Genomic DNA, 15,309 nt, shown 5'->3' with positions numbered 1-15,309 from the left:
TGTAAGTGTGGATACGCACCCACAGGCCTCTGTGGCGGGATCCACCTTAGTGAAGTTGTGCTGAGGCATCATGGGGGGGCACTCCTAGGACCAGTCAGGGGTGAAGAAAGAAACTAGACAATCAGTCAAAAGTAAACAAAACCCCGGAAGGACGATCCTAGATTAAGTCATTTAAATCACCTTCCTACTGTGCTCCTCCTCATTCAGGACGCCCACACTTGTCTCTGGGTGTGTCTCTCTGACTTACTGCGTTCCTCTTCATTACAGAGGATGACCATACCCTTTCTGGCTGGGTGTGTACCTCTGCACTGCTTCTGAGTTAGATAAACAAACTATTTTCCTGTGTGCTCTCCCAGACATTATGCTATGTCTCTAATAACAAGCTTTCTGTTTTTTACAGTTTTTGCCTCCTTGAAACATACTTGCTTTCAAACTGGGGCAAGAGTCAGGGTCACTTTACTTCTAGCCTCTAGTCCCTGGTTTTCTAGTGACTAGGATTCCTGGTTTTCATCCAGGTTACCCAGGTTCAATCCCAGGGCAGGGAGCTGAGATCTGTCTTCAGGACCAGACACTGCTGTTTCTCTGAGATCAATATGGCAGCATCAAATGCCTTGTTTCTTATTAATGACCTTGACTCATAAAAGAAAGATTTATGCCTGTAAAATGAGAAGGGAGGCATCTAATGCACTTCATAAATTCCATCCAAAATGTTAAAAGTGAAAGAAAAAGTTTTGAATCATAAAGATGTGGACTTGTGAAGTGAGTCAGAAAAAGAAAGATAAATACTGTATCCTAACACATATATACGGAATCTAGAAAAATGGTACTGAAGAATTTATTTACAGGACAGCAATGGAGAAACAGACACAGAGAACAGACTTACGGACAGGGGGAGAAGGGAGGAGAGGGTGAGATGTATGGAAAGAGTAAATGGAAACTTACATCACCATATGTAAAATAGAGAGCCAACAGGAATGTGCTGTGTGGCTTAGGAAAGTCAAACAGGGGCTCTGAATCAACCTGGAGGGGTGGGATGGAGAGGGAGATGGGAGGGAGGGGGTATATGTATACCTATGGCTGATTCATGTTGAGGTTTGACAGAAAACATCAAAATTCTGTAAAGCAATTATCCTTCAATAAAAAATAAACTAATTAAAAAAAAAAGATGTGGACTTGGATTATGTGGACATTTCTTTCACACATAACTGTTCCTTCTCCCATTGCCACATTTCTGGATAGTGGTCATGTGGAGATGCTGACACTTAACCAAGTATTTTCCATCTATGTCACCTCCCTGTAGAGAGTCCATGGAGGAAGGTTTCCGTTTTACAGAGGTGGAAGCTGAGGCCTAGAGAGATTAAGTCCACAGGAAAAGCTGGATTCAAGCCCAGCTTCTCTAACTTCAAAGCTCACGCCTTTTCCAACACACCATGGTCCTTCCTAGGAGTAATCCTCTGGGTTATTAACATACAGAACATATAATAGGTCATGTGTGCATCTCAAGTGAATTAAAATAAAAAACATCCATAAGTGAACACTTCATCAGTTTACCTCTAATTCTACAATGCACCCATGAAACAAAATCACCAAATGGCCTGGTCTTGATACTTACTCATAAAATGTTGTCCATCCATTTTCATTGCTCTTGGTGGCCAGCAGGCCAGAGTTGCCGTGGTATGTCATCATGGCCAACTCGTGTCCTTGTGTGGTTACACTCTTGAGCGCACTGTTGGTGCCCATGGTCACCCAGTACACCTGGCCATCCGGGACCACCAGCCAGAGGGGCATCCCTGTGGAGTCTCTGCGGACGTTGACCATGTTGCCGTTGTTGTCTGTGATGAGCGTGACGTCACCATCCCCGGTGTAGGTGAAGTTGTACAGGTAATCCCCCGTCGGTAGGCTTTGGGTGTACAGATGCTTGCCACTGGTATCAAACAGGTAGAGCTCCTGGTCAATCGGGGAGGACAGCTCATACATGTTCTGGGTGTTGAGGAAAGGCTTGTTCTTCCTGATAAACCGGATTCGGATATTCCCAAGGTCAGCCACGTAAAGCTCCCCGTCAGCACACACGGCCAAGGAAGACGGGATATTCAGCTTCGCATCTTTGGCATAACCATCATCTCCAGAGAAACAATCACAGTTGGCATCATTTTTACAGTCACAGCCACTGGGGGCCCCGGCAACCAGTGAGATCTCTCCGCTGGTGGTGACCTGCCTGACGCGGTTGATCTTCTTCTCGTCGGTCTCAGCGATGTACAGGACCCCATTGTGAGAGACGGCCAGGGCGGTGGCTGACTCCAGGGTTGCGTGCACGGCCACCTTGCTCAGCAGGAAGTGGTCCATGCCGGGCACCTGGCAGTGCATGGGCCTCCCGGCGACGACGCGCACCTGGTGGTTCTCAGAGATCTGCAAGACCACGTTGTTGTCCAGGACATAGAGCGAGTTGTCCATCGGGCTGATGGCTAAGTCTGTGGGCCACTCCAGGCGAACCTGAGAATGGAAACACGGACACTCAGATGCCTGGCGAGGGGCCCGCCACTGATCGCCCCACACCCCGTGGAGCCCTGGGTCGTGTAGAGGGGATCGAGCGCCAGCACAGGCAGTCCTGCCTGACCCTCACAGCAGCCTGTCATCATCCGTGGACATCGGCCCCCGATCAGACAGAAGCCACGCGAGAGCCCCACGGAGACATCTGATGGTCTACGTCAGACTGACGAAACACAAAGAAGGGGATAACAAACAAACAGACGAAAGGGGCAGGTGAGAGGAGAGACTTCGGAGTCGGACAGGCCGGGATTCAGATCCCAGTCCCCCCGCTTACAACCTTGGGCAAGTTACTTTGCCTCTCTGAGCCTCAATATTCACATCTGTGAGATAAGTAATGACCATAGTGCCGAGGGTCTGACCCTCTGGAAGTGCTCAAATAATGGCAGCTAATGGTATGGAGGTGGGAGGGGAGGGCAGATGGAGTCTGGAGGCTGAAGGAGAAGTTGTTTAGAGGCTTAAGAAACATCTTACATGAATTGCTGCTAAATGCATGAAAAAGGATTTCTTAGTTCTTTGAGTTCATGGAGTAACACATGCACTGCCAGGGGCTGGGGATGGAAAGTGAAAGCAACCCTGGCCCCCGTCTGACATAGGTGCAGACCTGTGATTCTCAAATCTGGCTACACAGGAAGGACCCGTGGTGATTTAAGAAAGTACTGATGCTAAAATTCCACCTCTGATCAATTAAATTAAATCAATTAAATTAGATCCCTGGGTATGGGGCTCTGGCAAAGGCACAAAAGCATTCTGGATGATCCTAATATGTGCCTGGGAACCAAAACTGCATCTTTCTCCTTCAAGGGTGATGCCTGAGAGCGCTGGCATCGCCTGAGAGCTGGTCAGTGCAGCAGAATGGCAGGCCCCACCCCAAACCTACTGAATCTGAACTGGCATTTCAACAAAATCCCTCGGAGGCTCCTGCACACACATACTGAAGTTGGTGATACCTTGCTTTGGATGATGGTTTCTAGCACCTCAGAGAACAAGTCCACCTGGGAGAGAAGAACAATGTCAGCTATGGGAATGGAGGGTTCAGAGGTCCTGGGCCCCAGGTCTGCACCTCCTCTGAGCCAGGCTGGGATGCCAGCAGGGATCCCAGGGGGCTGGCCTGCAGGTGGGCCCACAGGGGACTGCAGCTGGCAGGTCTAAGGTGAGGATGCTGTTTCTTGCCTTGGTGGCCTTGGAGGTTGGGATGTTGAATATCTCGCCCTGGGAGGTGCTGGCACTAAGGGAAGCCCTTTGCCAAATGTGTTCCCCAAGAGGTCCAGCCACAATGCATGTAGGCTGACAGCTGCTGCCTGCAGTTGCCTTATCCACCCCACTGCTGGGGACTCTTTGCCTTAGGATCCTGAGCCCCTGACAAGTCCTTGACATTCCGTCCAACTTGGGGTTTATTTAAATAAATGTCATACCTTTCAGTGAGCAATTTCTCTTCCAGAAATTTACTCGTGTACACCCCTGACTACAGAGGTGCTTATCACAGCCATTTTTAATAATGCTGAAAGGCTGGAACTAACACAGATGCCCAATGACAGAGACCTGGATGAAGAAATTATAGTCCACTTCGTTCACCCATAGGTTAGCGTACTTGGTGCAGCAGTTAAAAGTGATGTTACAGATGGATATTTACTGACATGGGAAAATGTTTGCTGCGTATTAAGTGGAAAGAACAGTTTGCAGAACAGTAAGCACAGTGTGATCCCAACTGGGGAAGACAGACAACAATAAAGCAGATAGATGATGCACAGAAGCAGGGGTTAAAAGCTCCAGGGTTATATACCGAAATGTTAACCGGTACTGGGAGGAGAGGTAATTTTAACTTTCTTGTCATTTTAAATTTTTTATATTTCCTGCAATGCGCATGTGGGAGTTGACTACGGTGGAAAGAAATCCCAGAAGATAATACACCTAAGAGACGTGGCCACCTCCATCTGGCCCTTGAGCTCAGGGCCCTTCTCAGCACGGAGCAGGCCCTGCCAGCTGCGCTGCTCCGACGGTCTGCGTGCTCCCTCGCCCCCGGCCCGGCCCCCTCTGCCCCACAGCACAGGGGGCCCCAGGCAACGCCAGCGCCAGCGGCTGGGCTGCCTCCCTTCACACTTCCCAGCACTCCCCGGAGCACCGCATCACAGCTGCCTTCGGCTGCATCAAGAACACAGTTTACTCTAAAGTGACAGGGGAATTTTCAATTTCCTAAAGCCCATTTCTTGTCAACACTGGCTGCTAAATATTTTATGCCCTCTGGCCCTGTGGCGCCTTGGGGACATGCTTGCCGAGACCTTTCTGCCTGTCATTATGATGAAAAGAGGGCTTCTTGATGGGTGGGGAGAGAGGGTGGGAAAGGGGGAGCCTGGGAGGGAGAGGGAGAGGAAGGGGGGAGGAGGGAAGGACAAGCCTCTCCTACTCTCTCCTGCGCGCCCACGTGCACACAGCCACCCAGGAAAGAAGGTGAAAGAAGCGCGTTTGGAGTCACCGTGCGTGCGTGACGGTTCTGGACCAAGTACCTAGGCTGCTTTGATTTTACCTCCCTGTTAGGGATGATCACGTGGAGGCTTCATCTCCCATCGCCAGAACGGAGGAAGGAGACTTTACTGTTGCTGAGGTCCCTCCAGCTTGCACTTCTGTCATCTTGAGACGGAATCAAGCTCCCTCCCCTCTCCCCTGGAGCATCCCTTGCCTTAAAGCTCCCTGACTTGACTGCCTCATTGCAGAGTTATTTGCAAAAACGGATCATCGAATGGATGGAAAAATGGCTGACTGGTGAATGGCATAGAGAGAGGGAGGGATTGGGGGTCTGGACACTTCACTTCTTAGCTCGGTCCACCAGTGACCACAGGTGTGATCTTCCTCAAGTTACATGAGCGCTTTGAACTTCTTTCCTCATATGTAGATGGTGCTAATAAATCTTATATGAGTAGTCATGAGGATCAAACGAGACGACGCACAAGGAAATTCTTTGTAAATTACAAAGAGAATGAATACCTACAGCCCATTATTAGCTGTCAGACACTGTGTGGGGCTCTTATGTAATATTTATTACCCCCTTCTACATACGGGGAAAGAAGTTCAAAACGTTTTACATGATATCATGAAAAAAATTTCCGTTCCGCACCCCTGAGGGAACCTAGCACAGAGTTCTGCATTTATAATCACATTTTCCTCCACCAAGCCTGTCTCCCCATCTATAAAATGGGGTATGTGATACCTACCTTGAGGGATTACTGTCGTTGTTCAGCCACTAAGTCGTGTCTGACTCTTTGCGACTCCATGTGGGATTATGGTGACAGCTGACCAAGAAAAGTTGGCACACCCACCTCTGTGTCCCCATTTGTAAGCGTGCCTGCACGCAGTACGTTCTCAGAAGTTCATTTTGGACTACGGACAGGGTGATATTGAGTATCTGTGGTGGCCGCAGGCTGCAGAGTTGCGAACGAATGCTGGGTTCTGAAACGGTGTTCCGGACAGGTGGCAGCGTCTCCCATTACGTCTCTACTCTCTGCCTCCCTCTGTTTTCTCCTCCCACCTGGTCTTCAGTCCAAGCGGGCTCCCTGGTTCTCCCCTTTGCATTCTTGCCTCTGAGCTGTTTCTCATTTCTCTGCCTCATCTCCCTGCTCCACCCAGCACAGCAGAGCAGCTGTGTGACTGTGATGGAGGAAGCTCTGAGAACTAAAGCCAGGCCCCTTCCCATATGCACGTATGAGAGTTCATGGCTATGTCAGAGAGCGTGGTGAAAAGAATCCCGTGCTTCGATTCGGGCGAGGGTGGTGAGGACCAGGGGCAAGGAGATTTCAGTCCAGGATTTCTGAATTTAAGTGTGGATTTTTTTCCCCCTCCCCAATATGCCAGTTGTCTTTCAAGCCTTTGATCTAGCTGCTTGGCAGCACCTCCAGCTAAAGCTGCACAATTTTCCAACGTGTGGATTGAAATTTCTCGGCACCCTGTGCTGGCTGGTGGAGGACCCATTAGGAGAACTGAAGAGACTTGGACATAACATCCTCAGACTGTGGCCGCTTCCTGACGGGGTAAATCAAGCTTGCTTACAGACCGGAGAGGGAAACCCTCGAGCCAGCAAGGGGAAGCCCGCCAAATTGGAAAGACGAGTGGTAGAGAACAGATTCCCACTCGGGAGCATAACAATCAGTAGCTGGTGCAGAAGGAAACCACACCAGCATCGGACAGGGAAGCGACGCAGCTGCGGGACCCCCCTGCCCACAGCAGCCCTGAGGTCTGGGGAAGGAGCTCGGCGACACGCTGGGAGCAGAGGTGGGCACGAGCTGGGAAGCCTCCCAGCCTCCGTCACCTGTTGAACCCAGGCAGCAGGTTGGCAGTGAGTGGCAAAGGGCCTGTATGCATGCTCCCCTAGAAGTGAGGGGCTTTACAAAGCCAAGTGTGCCCACTGCTAACACCAACTCGAAATTTAATGCGATTTGAACCTCCTCCTATCTCTGGCTTTGCTAATCTTGACAAGATGGATATTCACTGATTCAGCTCCAGCCAGATTCTACTAAACAATTGAGCAATAAAGGACACATCCCTTCTCAAGTCGCTGTAGGACAAACTAGGGACCTTGTGTCTCTCTTGGGTCTATGCTGGGCTCCTGGAGCCCACTCGCTAAGGTTCAAACCCTGGTGTGGTAAGGTAAGTCCTTCCCTAATTGGCTCCAAGCACACCTCCACTTCTAACTCCTGCTGCTTCCTTCTAAGAACCATATGCTCAGTGTTCAATCTTCCAAAGTTCCTTGAATGTTTCCGGCCCATTAACATCTTTGTACCATTGCACATGCAGTTTCCATTGTGTGAAATGTTTCCTTTCTTCCTGTCACCCAACAAACTCCTATTCAACCTTCAAAAGCTGGCACAAATGTCACCTCCTCTGTGAAAGTAGGACTAGAATTTCTGTGTAGCGATCACCTACAGAGTGCTGAGTGGTACTCGGAGCCCTGCATACACTGTTTCCATATTCTCAAGGCAATCCTGCCAGGCCAACATCAATTATTTCTATTTTAGAGATATGAAAAGTGAGGCTCAGAGGACCTCAGCAACTTGTCTAAAGTTATACAGCTGGTGAGTGGCAAAGCCGGGATTCAATCAATCCATTAACGAATTAATCAACAAACAAGTATTGGGTGTGCTCCTGTGTACCAGGCCCCCTGGTTACAGCAGAAGAAAAGATGGACAGAATTCCTGTCCTCACATAGCTTACAGCCCAGGAGGAGAACAGACAGTGTTTGAGTATCTGTGACTTCATGAGGTTACGGATTTAAATTTACACTATGTGAGGCTCTCCTGCCTTTGAGGGCTATATGGGGCAGATTTCTTCAGTCCTCTGGGTCTTCCTGTATCACCCACTTGTCACCTCTGATGGAGACCTTCCAGAGCCCCACACTCTGCTGGACCCATCTGAGTGTCCTTCGTGCTCTTAAGAGGCCCTGCACCAAGAGTGCGCTTACAAGCCTTGTGCACTACAAAGACGAACGGCCAGCAGGCGAGCCGGGTGCCCATGAGAGGACAAGCATGCTGACCCAGGGCCCCAGCGGACGAAGCCTTCTCCTTACCTGAGAGATATCCATCACAGAGTCGCAGCTCAGGGGCCGGGCCGAGCTGAGATCGTTGGAGCCCAGCAGGGTGGAGATGACCCCATTCTGATCAATGCGTCTGATCATGGTGCCATCCACGAAGTAGATCAGCCCCGACTTGTCCACCGTGATGCCTGGGGTGGAGAAGCCCAAATAGGAAGTTCAGCCTTAGAGGTGGTTACAACCTGCGTACTCATGGAAACATGCAGGCTGACGGGCACATCTCCTCTGTGATTTGATTAGATCTTCCCCACGACATTCATCCCCTCTCTGAAGATGAGGAGACAGCTGCCCAGGGGCTTGCACAACGGGGATCAGCACCCAGGTCTTCAGATTCTCCAGGCCTCTGGTTGTTCTACCTTGCTGCCTCTGGAGATATTTACCTATCATCTCAGTCATCCACAAAATCTAGACTCATAACTGCTGGGAGTCAAGCACTAGATGCAGTGGCAAGGAGGAACATTTCAATGTCAAAATGGTGGACTATGTAAATTAACCTACTTTTGAAGACCTGAAATTATAAGCATCAAATATCCTTGATGGCAGTAATTTTTCTTTTCTTCCAGGACAATTATCCCTCATGCTTTTCTAGTCTATTACTATTTGATGTTATTCTGTTCTAATTCTTAATTTCTTTGGCCATGCCATGTGGCTTGGCTTAGTTCCCTGACCAGGGATCGAACCAGGCTCCCTGCAGTGGAAGTGTAGAGTCCTAACTACTGGACCACCAGGGAGTTCTCTATTACTATTCTAGTTTCGTTGGTTATTTTTGAATTATAGAGCCTAAAAAAGAACCCTTTGGATTTGTGTAGGGACTATTGGTGAATTTCATGTCTAAAAAAGGCACAATGAATTATTCAACATTCATTTCCTCCATTTGCTAGACTACCCCACCTGCTGACTTTCTCCAGGGCCACCTGTGTGACCTCGGGCAGGTCACTGGATGTCCTTGCATTTGTTTTCTTAGTTATGAAACGAAAAGATTGTTCTAGATCTGTATTTCTCACTTTTAGATGTGTATGACAATCACCTGGGAGCTAGCTAAAACGCACTATTTCCCCAGGTACCTGCTTCACAAAATCTCAAGTGCAGCCTGGACAGCTACCTGTAGTTTTGACCAGTGTCCTGGGTGATAATGATGTAAAATGACATAAATCAAAGTTTGAGAAACACTCTAGTAAGTGAGGACTTCTTAACCAGTGCTATGGATAAGAATCACCTGAAGAATCTTTAAATACATGTATTTATACACACACATCTGTTTGGTCTCACTCCCGGAAATACCGTTAATAACTCACAGGGTGGCTGGGACTAGGACCAGGGCTCCCAGGTGATATTGACACCACACGTCTAGAATCAGAGGAGTCAGACATACCCTACAGAAGTGTGAACCGCTGAGGGGTCCTGGGGCTGAGAGACAGGGCGTGCCCCTGAGGATCGCACAGTCTAGATGAGGGGCACAGGAATGACTTTGGACTCAGGGAGCGACAGAAGCCAGGGCAGTTCACAGGGAAATAAAGGAGATTCCGGTCAGTTTCATCTTGTTTTCTCTGGGGGCAGGAACTGAAAGAAGGGGTCAGAAAAAGCTTCACAGAGGTGGAGATGTTGAAAGTTATAAAGCCTAGAAGTTATATAACCTTTGGGGTAGTCACCGCACTTCCAAGTCCCAGTTTTTTCATGGATAAAACGCAGGTAATAACATCTGACCTGTAATAGTTAGCCCGCAATTATTATAATGACTTAGAATTATGAGACCCACTCTGCTTGCTCTCAAGGGCCCACAGGTCTATGATCCGTCAGGAGGGTAGGGTGAAGACACCCAAGGGCCTCTGCGTGATGAACACCCACAGGAGCTGTGGTTCCTCCTGCCCGCTGCCTTAGGCTGCTCAGGGCTGGACAGTGATTTCGCGTGGAGGACCGGCAGCCTTAGAGCGGGGCATGTCCTCCTTCTGTCCCTGCCTAGAATACAAACTCATTTCACTCTAAGCGCACAGGCGCTTAAGACAGGTGCTTTCTTGTTTGTGTGGCTGTGCTTGGTCCTTCTCCTCCATCTGCTGTGGGACTGATGAATGCTCCACGAACAACTGGGTTTCTTGTTTACAGAGTTGGCTGCACAGGCTAATAGAAGTGATGTGTGCCCTGATTAATGACTTCATTTTTTTCTCCTTTTGTTGGGCTAAATAGATGGACATCTTTTCTCCTCCCTGTTGCACAGTGTCTGCAAATCCTGGCACTCTTGTCATTTCTATCTGGGTTAATTACAGGCTTTGGGGCAATTTCCCTGTCACTACATCTGTGTGTGTGTGTGTGTGTGTGTGTGTGTGTGTGAGCGGAGGGTGGAGAACACACACATGTGGAGCAAATGAGAAAAGATCTTGAGAGAATAAAAATTCTCAGAAAAAAAAAAACTGTTCTAATTTTAAGAGAATAGAACGTTGCCACCAAAAGGGCTCTCACGGACCATTTAGCCCCAGCTGCACATTTACTAAAGGAAAACTGAGGCCCAGAAGAGGAGGTCCCAGAGCCGGGAGTTGCAGAGCAAAATCGTTAACGCAGGCTCCCTGAGTGCAAGCCCAGTGTTCTTTCCACTCCAGGCTACTCTCTCAGTATTAGGAAATCGTAATTCAGAAGGAGATTAACCACAGGTGTCACAAAATTTACCCCATGGAGTTACTACCTGATCACTTCAGGTATGTGGTAGAGACAGATTAGGAATGATACATGATATTCTGTACATACAATATAACAGGAATAGGAATTACCATTTATGAGATGTTTATCATGTGCCTGGTACCACTGTCCTAAGCAAGTATTTACATTTCTCATAACAGTTAATCTGGACTACAACTGCACAGTGTATTTCTCTTTAGAGGGGGAAAATGGGGCTCAGACAGGTTAAACAACTCACCCAAAGTCACACAGCTATTAGGCGGCAATGGCAGTCGTGGTGGTGGTTTAGTCACTAAGTCGTGTCTGACTCTTTGTGACCCCATGGACTGTAGCCCTCCAGGCTCCTCTGTCCACGGGATTTCCCAGGCAAGAGCACTGGAGTGGGTTGCCATCTCCTTCTCCAGGGGGTCTTCCCAACCCAGGAATCAAACTCGCATCTGCGTTGCAGGCAGATTCTTTACAGCTGAGCCACCAGGGGTTCCCATTAGGTAGCACTGTCTGAATTTAAATATAGGACTGCCTGACTTCACAAGTCTGCAGTTCACATTTGAAACCAAGCCCTGAAATCTGGCACTACTTAAGAAAACTATCGCTCATGACATTTTTATAGGACATCATATGAAACATATTAATTTTTACTCTCAGAACAATTCTAGGAGGCAGACACAGAAGATATTACTACTCCTATTATATTGACAAGGACCCTGTGGCTTAGACACCATAGGTCACTGGCTTCAGGGCCTGCAGCACGGTGAACACGTGCTGACGGATGTCTGCTGACAACGATGGCTTCTCCTCCAAAAAGCCTTCCCAGTCTTCTGGGCACAGGGGCCTCCCTTGGCTCTGGACTCTCAATGCACAGTTCTTTCTCCTTGCACCCCAGGGAGCACTTCTGCTCCTCTCCCATCTCAGTGATTCACATTCAAGGTTTAAATGAACTTATCTATGTATGCACAGTGCCCTGCATACTCGGCAAATACTTGGTGAATAAGTGAATGGAAAGTAATTGCGGGTGTGAAGAGGTCCAGTTTTTTGAAGGACTCAAAATTGAAACTTAAGAGTTAACCCACCCTATAGGACATGAACATGTGCAAAGATGATATACTACCACTTTTTTTTTTAATCAAACAATGACATGAAATGCAGCATATATATTCAACAGGAGGGGACTGATAAATAATGGGACATCCATTTGGTGGAATACTATATAGCCATTAAAAGCAAATTCATAGAAGACTCTTTAATGACATGGAGAAGTATTCGTGATATATCACTTAAAAAAAAGTAGGTTACTAAAACAGCTTGTTTAACGTGACTTAATTTGGTTTGTTTCTGGTGAGCATTAGTTACACACAAACAGAAAAAAGGCTAGGGGGAAAGATAGGAAATATTAACTGGGAATATTTCTGGCAGGTTGAATTATGACAGCTTAAACTTTCCTCTGTAGAGTTCTTAGCATTTTCCAACTTTTTTGCAATGATAAACAGGTTTACCTTTTGGAAATGGAGCTACCCCTATGAATGTTACTGAGAGAGTTTTGAAAGCAAAGCCTTACCCCTGGGGTTGGTAAGTGTGGCTTCCGTGGCTTTTCCACCATCCCCGCAGCGAGTGTCATCGAAGGGGAGGCACTGGTCACCTGTCCCCGCCACCACCTCAGAGTTCTTGACAAGGTCCTTCACCACCACCGTGGACTTGATCTTGAAGACCCGCCGGCTGGTGGTGTCCGAAAGGAAGACGGCCCCACTCATGGGGTCTGTGGTCAGGTAGTATTTGTGTGCTGGACTGTGACTGGAAAACAAGGACAGGCCAGTTGGTGAGCACTTTCTTCTTTCCTGACCGGCAGCCATAGATACACAACTTGAGATTAAGCCCAAAAGGGGACAATGTCCCTCTTCGGGGTAACGGATCCCCAATTTTTCTGACCTCTGTGGTTGGCCTTTCTTATGAATGCAAGAGCTTCTTGTTGATGACTGTCATGCCCAGCCAACAGTGCGATGCCTGTGTTTTCTTTAAAAAGATTATCTGTGAGGCTGACCAGAGGTGGTCTGTAAATCCAGACTAGAGACACGAAAGGATCTGACTTTAAAAAACACTTCAAAACTAAACAAAGCAACACACGAGGTCTTCCCCCATGCAGCTTTTATAACAGCTCCACCCCCATCCTGGGACGGACTGCTAAGGTCCCAGTCAGACTGGATTGCGGCCAGTGTCAACGGCGTCTTCCTTTGACACTCATGTTATACTTATCAGGGGCCCAGCAGTCTCCTTCCTGCAGCCAGACACAAATGAACTACAAGATTAGTCTGTAATTGGCAGCAACAGCCAGGCAAGAAGAAACAGAACAGGGGAGCTGTGCTGGTGATAGTTCTATTTCTGCAGAACAGCCACGAAGAGCAGGATGCACTGACGGAGGAGAGGGAAGCTAGACGGGGACTGTACAGAGAGGTGACGCAGACAAGGCGGCATCTCCAGGCACGGGGCAGGAAAAACCGCGCAGGCTCTGGGTTCAGATCAGTCTGGGTTCCATGTCTAGCTCTGTCACTTTGTGGTTCTGAAACCTGGGCAACTGACCTGGTCTCCTGAGCCTCAAGTTTTCTTCATCTGCAAAATGGGCGTGTGAACCTTGCTGGTATATTGGGAACATTAAATAAAATGTTATATAAATTATATGTGAAAAACACTCAGCATAGTGCATGGCACGCAGTGCTGTGTGTGCTCTGCTTAGTCGCTCAGCCGTGTCCAACTCTTTGTGACCCCAGGGACTATAGCCCGCCATGCTCCTCTGTCCAAGGGGATTCTCCAAGTAAGAATACTGGAGTGGGTTGCCATGCCCTCCTCCGGGGGTCTTCCCAACCCAGGGATCGAACCCAGGTCTCCCGTACTGCAGGCAGATTCTTTACCATCTGAGCCACCAGGGAAGCCCGCAGTGGGCACTTGATAATCATAATTATTATTTTAATTACTAGTCATTATGTCTGTTTTTGTCTTTGGAGAGGACTACAGAGTAGGTATCTCTTATTAAGCCTGAGCTTTGCTATCAGGTAGTAATGATTCACAACTTCTTCCCTGTCTAGGTCATACCCTCACCACTTGGCATCAGCCATCCTGACAACTGGTCCCTCAAACAAAAAATACCCTCCCCTTCTCAGCCTGCTGAACTGCTATTCACTCTTCAGGTGTCAGCTCAAACGGTACCTTTTCTGTCAAACCTCCTCCAGCCTTTCTTCCTTATGCACTGAGATTCTTATCTTTCCGTATCTGGGTTATAGGACACTGGACACAATGCTCTGGCTATTTACTTATGTATCTGCCTCCCAAAGTCTTCCCTGGTGATTCAGGTGGTAAAGAATCAGCCTGAAACTCTTTGTGTTGCAAAGAGTCCAACACAACTGAGCGAATAACACTTTCACTTTTCACTTGGTCTCCCCAGTCCTGTCACTTTTCTGTGTTTCCAATGCTCAGCTTGATGCTTTTCTAGCCCACAGCAGCCATTAAGTGCATGAGATCTCCATTTTTAGTTTATTTAAACAGTATTTTCAATCAAATTACTTAGCTTTCTTGTAACTTCTCTCTTAGGAGTGGTGGTAACAGGAGAGATGTCCTGTTTATCTGGACATGTCCCCTGTGACTTGCCCTATAACATGTGACAGATTTAATTTTCCCAGATGACACTGATTTTGGCTAAATAAAATGCAGTGACCTTAGATCCTACTCTGCAATGCAGGGGCAGCCTTGAGCTTTCTGATTCTTGATGACAGCTGGAGGTCAATTTTTCATTTCTTTTCGTATCACCCGTAATAAACGAGTGCTATTCACCAAGGCAGAATCTAGGTCCTTGAGGAATATGGGGGGGTCCCTGTCCACTGAGAGGAGGCCCCCATCCTGAGATTTTGGCTCATGTCTTCCTGCACCGACCCAGAGAAGTGCCACTTAGGTGACGTTTCTCAGATCGGTGAATTCCAGAAGAGGGTGGCATTTGGCAGACTGTTCAGTGGCCCCCTCTTTGTGCCCCAGAACAAATCTGAGGTTGGGGTTTCGTCAGCTAAGTGTAAGGGAAAGAGCACCAGTTTTGAACTGAGAGAATGTGGGTTCCAGTTTCGACAGGCCACCTAAATGGTTCAAGCGGTGGGCTCCTCGGCCGTCAGACGATGGCGTCCCTGCCCTGCTCTGCTCACAGCCTTATCATCAGCTTCAAATGAAATGATCCAGCTCAATGGCCCTTTCGAGTTGGCAGAGCTCTTGGACAATCTTCCGCTCGCTTCTTCCTCGGGCCACATGCACTGGGAGCGGAACCTGGACCTCTCCCGGGAGCAGCGCCCCCAGTCCTGGGGGCAGAGCTGGGGATGCCCGGGCTGCTGGTATGGAAGCATCCGCTGCCACCTCTGGGCGCCCGTTTGTCCCAGACATGGTGCTAGCCTTTTATATGCACAACCTCCTTTTCATCACAAATAACCATAGAAGGCAGGTGCTTAAAAAAAAAAACTGCTTTAGAAACCTGAGATGAGAGATGTTTAGAAACC

The 15,309-nt window shown here is 48.3% G+C and overlaps 1 protein-coding gene across 10 annotated transcripts in view; it reads right to left on the bottom strand.

The window, feature by feature from the left end:
- The window catches only part of TENM4 (teneurin transmembrane protein 4), an 816,614-nt gene that overhangs the window by 42,765 nt on the left and 758,540 nt on the right, over window positions 1–15,309 (bottom strand). For all 10 annotated transcript variants that reach the window (XM_043452828.1, XM_043452823.1, XM_043452819.1 and 7 more), the window contains 3 exons: window positions 12,345–12,577; window positions 8,099–8,253; window positions 1,613–2,490 (listed from right to left, as the gene is read on the bottom strand). In XM_043452828.1, coding sequence (XP_043308763.1) covers window positions 1,613–2,490; window positions 8,099–8,253; window positions 12,345–12,577 — 1,266 coding nt within the window. The remainder of the gene's footprint in view (window positions 1–1,612; window positions 2,491–8,098; window positions 8,254–12,344; window positions 12,578–15,309) is intronic.

This window comes from Cervus canadensis, chromosome 29 (genome assembly GCF_019320065.1).
Source record: "Cervus canadensis isolate Bull #8, Minnesota chromosome 29, ASM1932006v1, whole genome shotgun sequence".
Taxonomy (NCBI): domain Eukaryota; kingdom Metazoa; phylum Chordata; class Mammalia; order Artiodactyla; family Cervidae; genus Cervus; species Cervus canadensis.
Note: the sequence above shows the minus strand (reverse complement) of the source record. Positions and strands in the feature narration are given on the sequence as shown.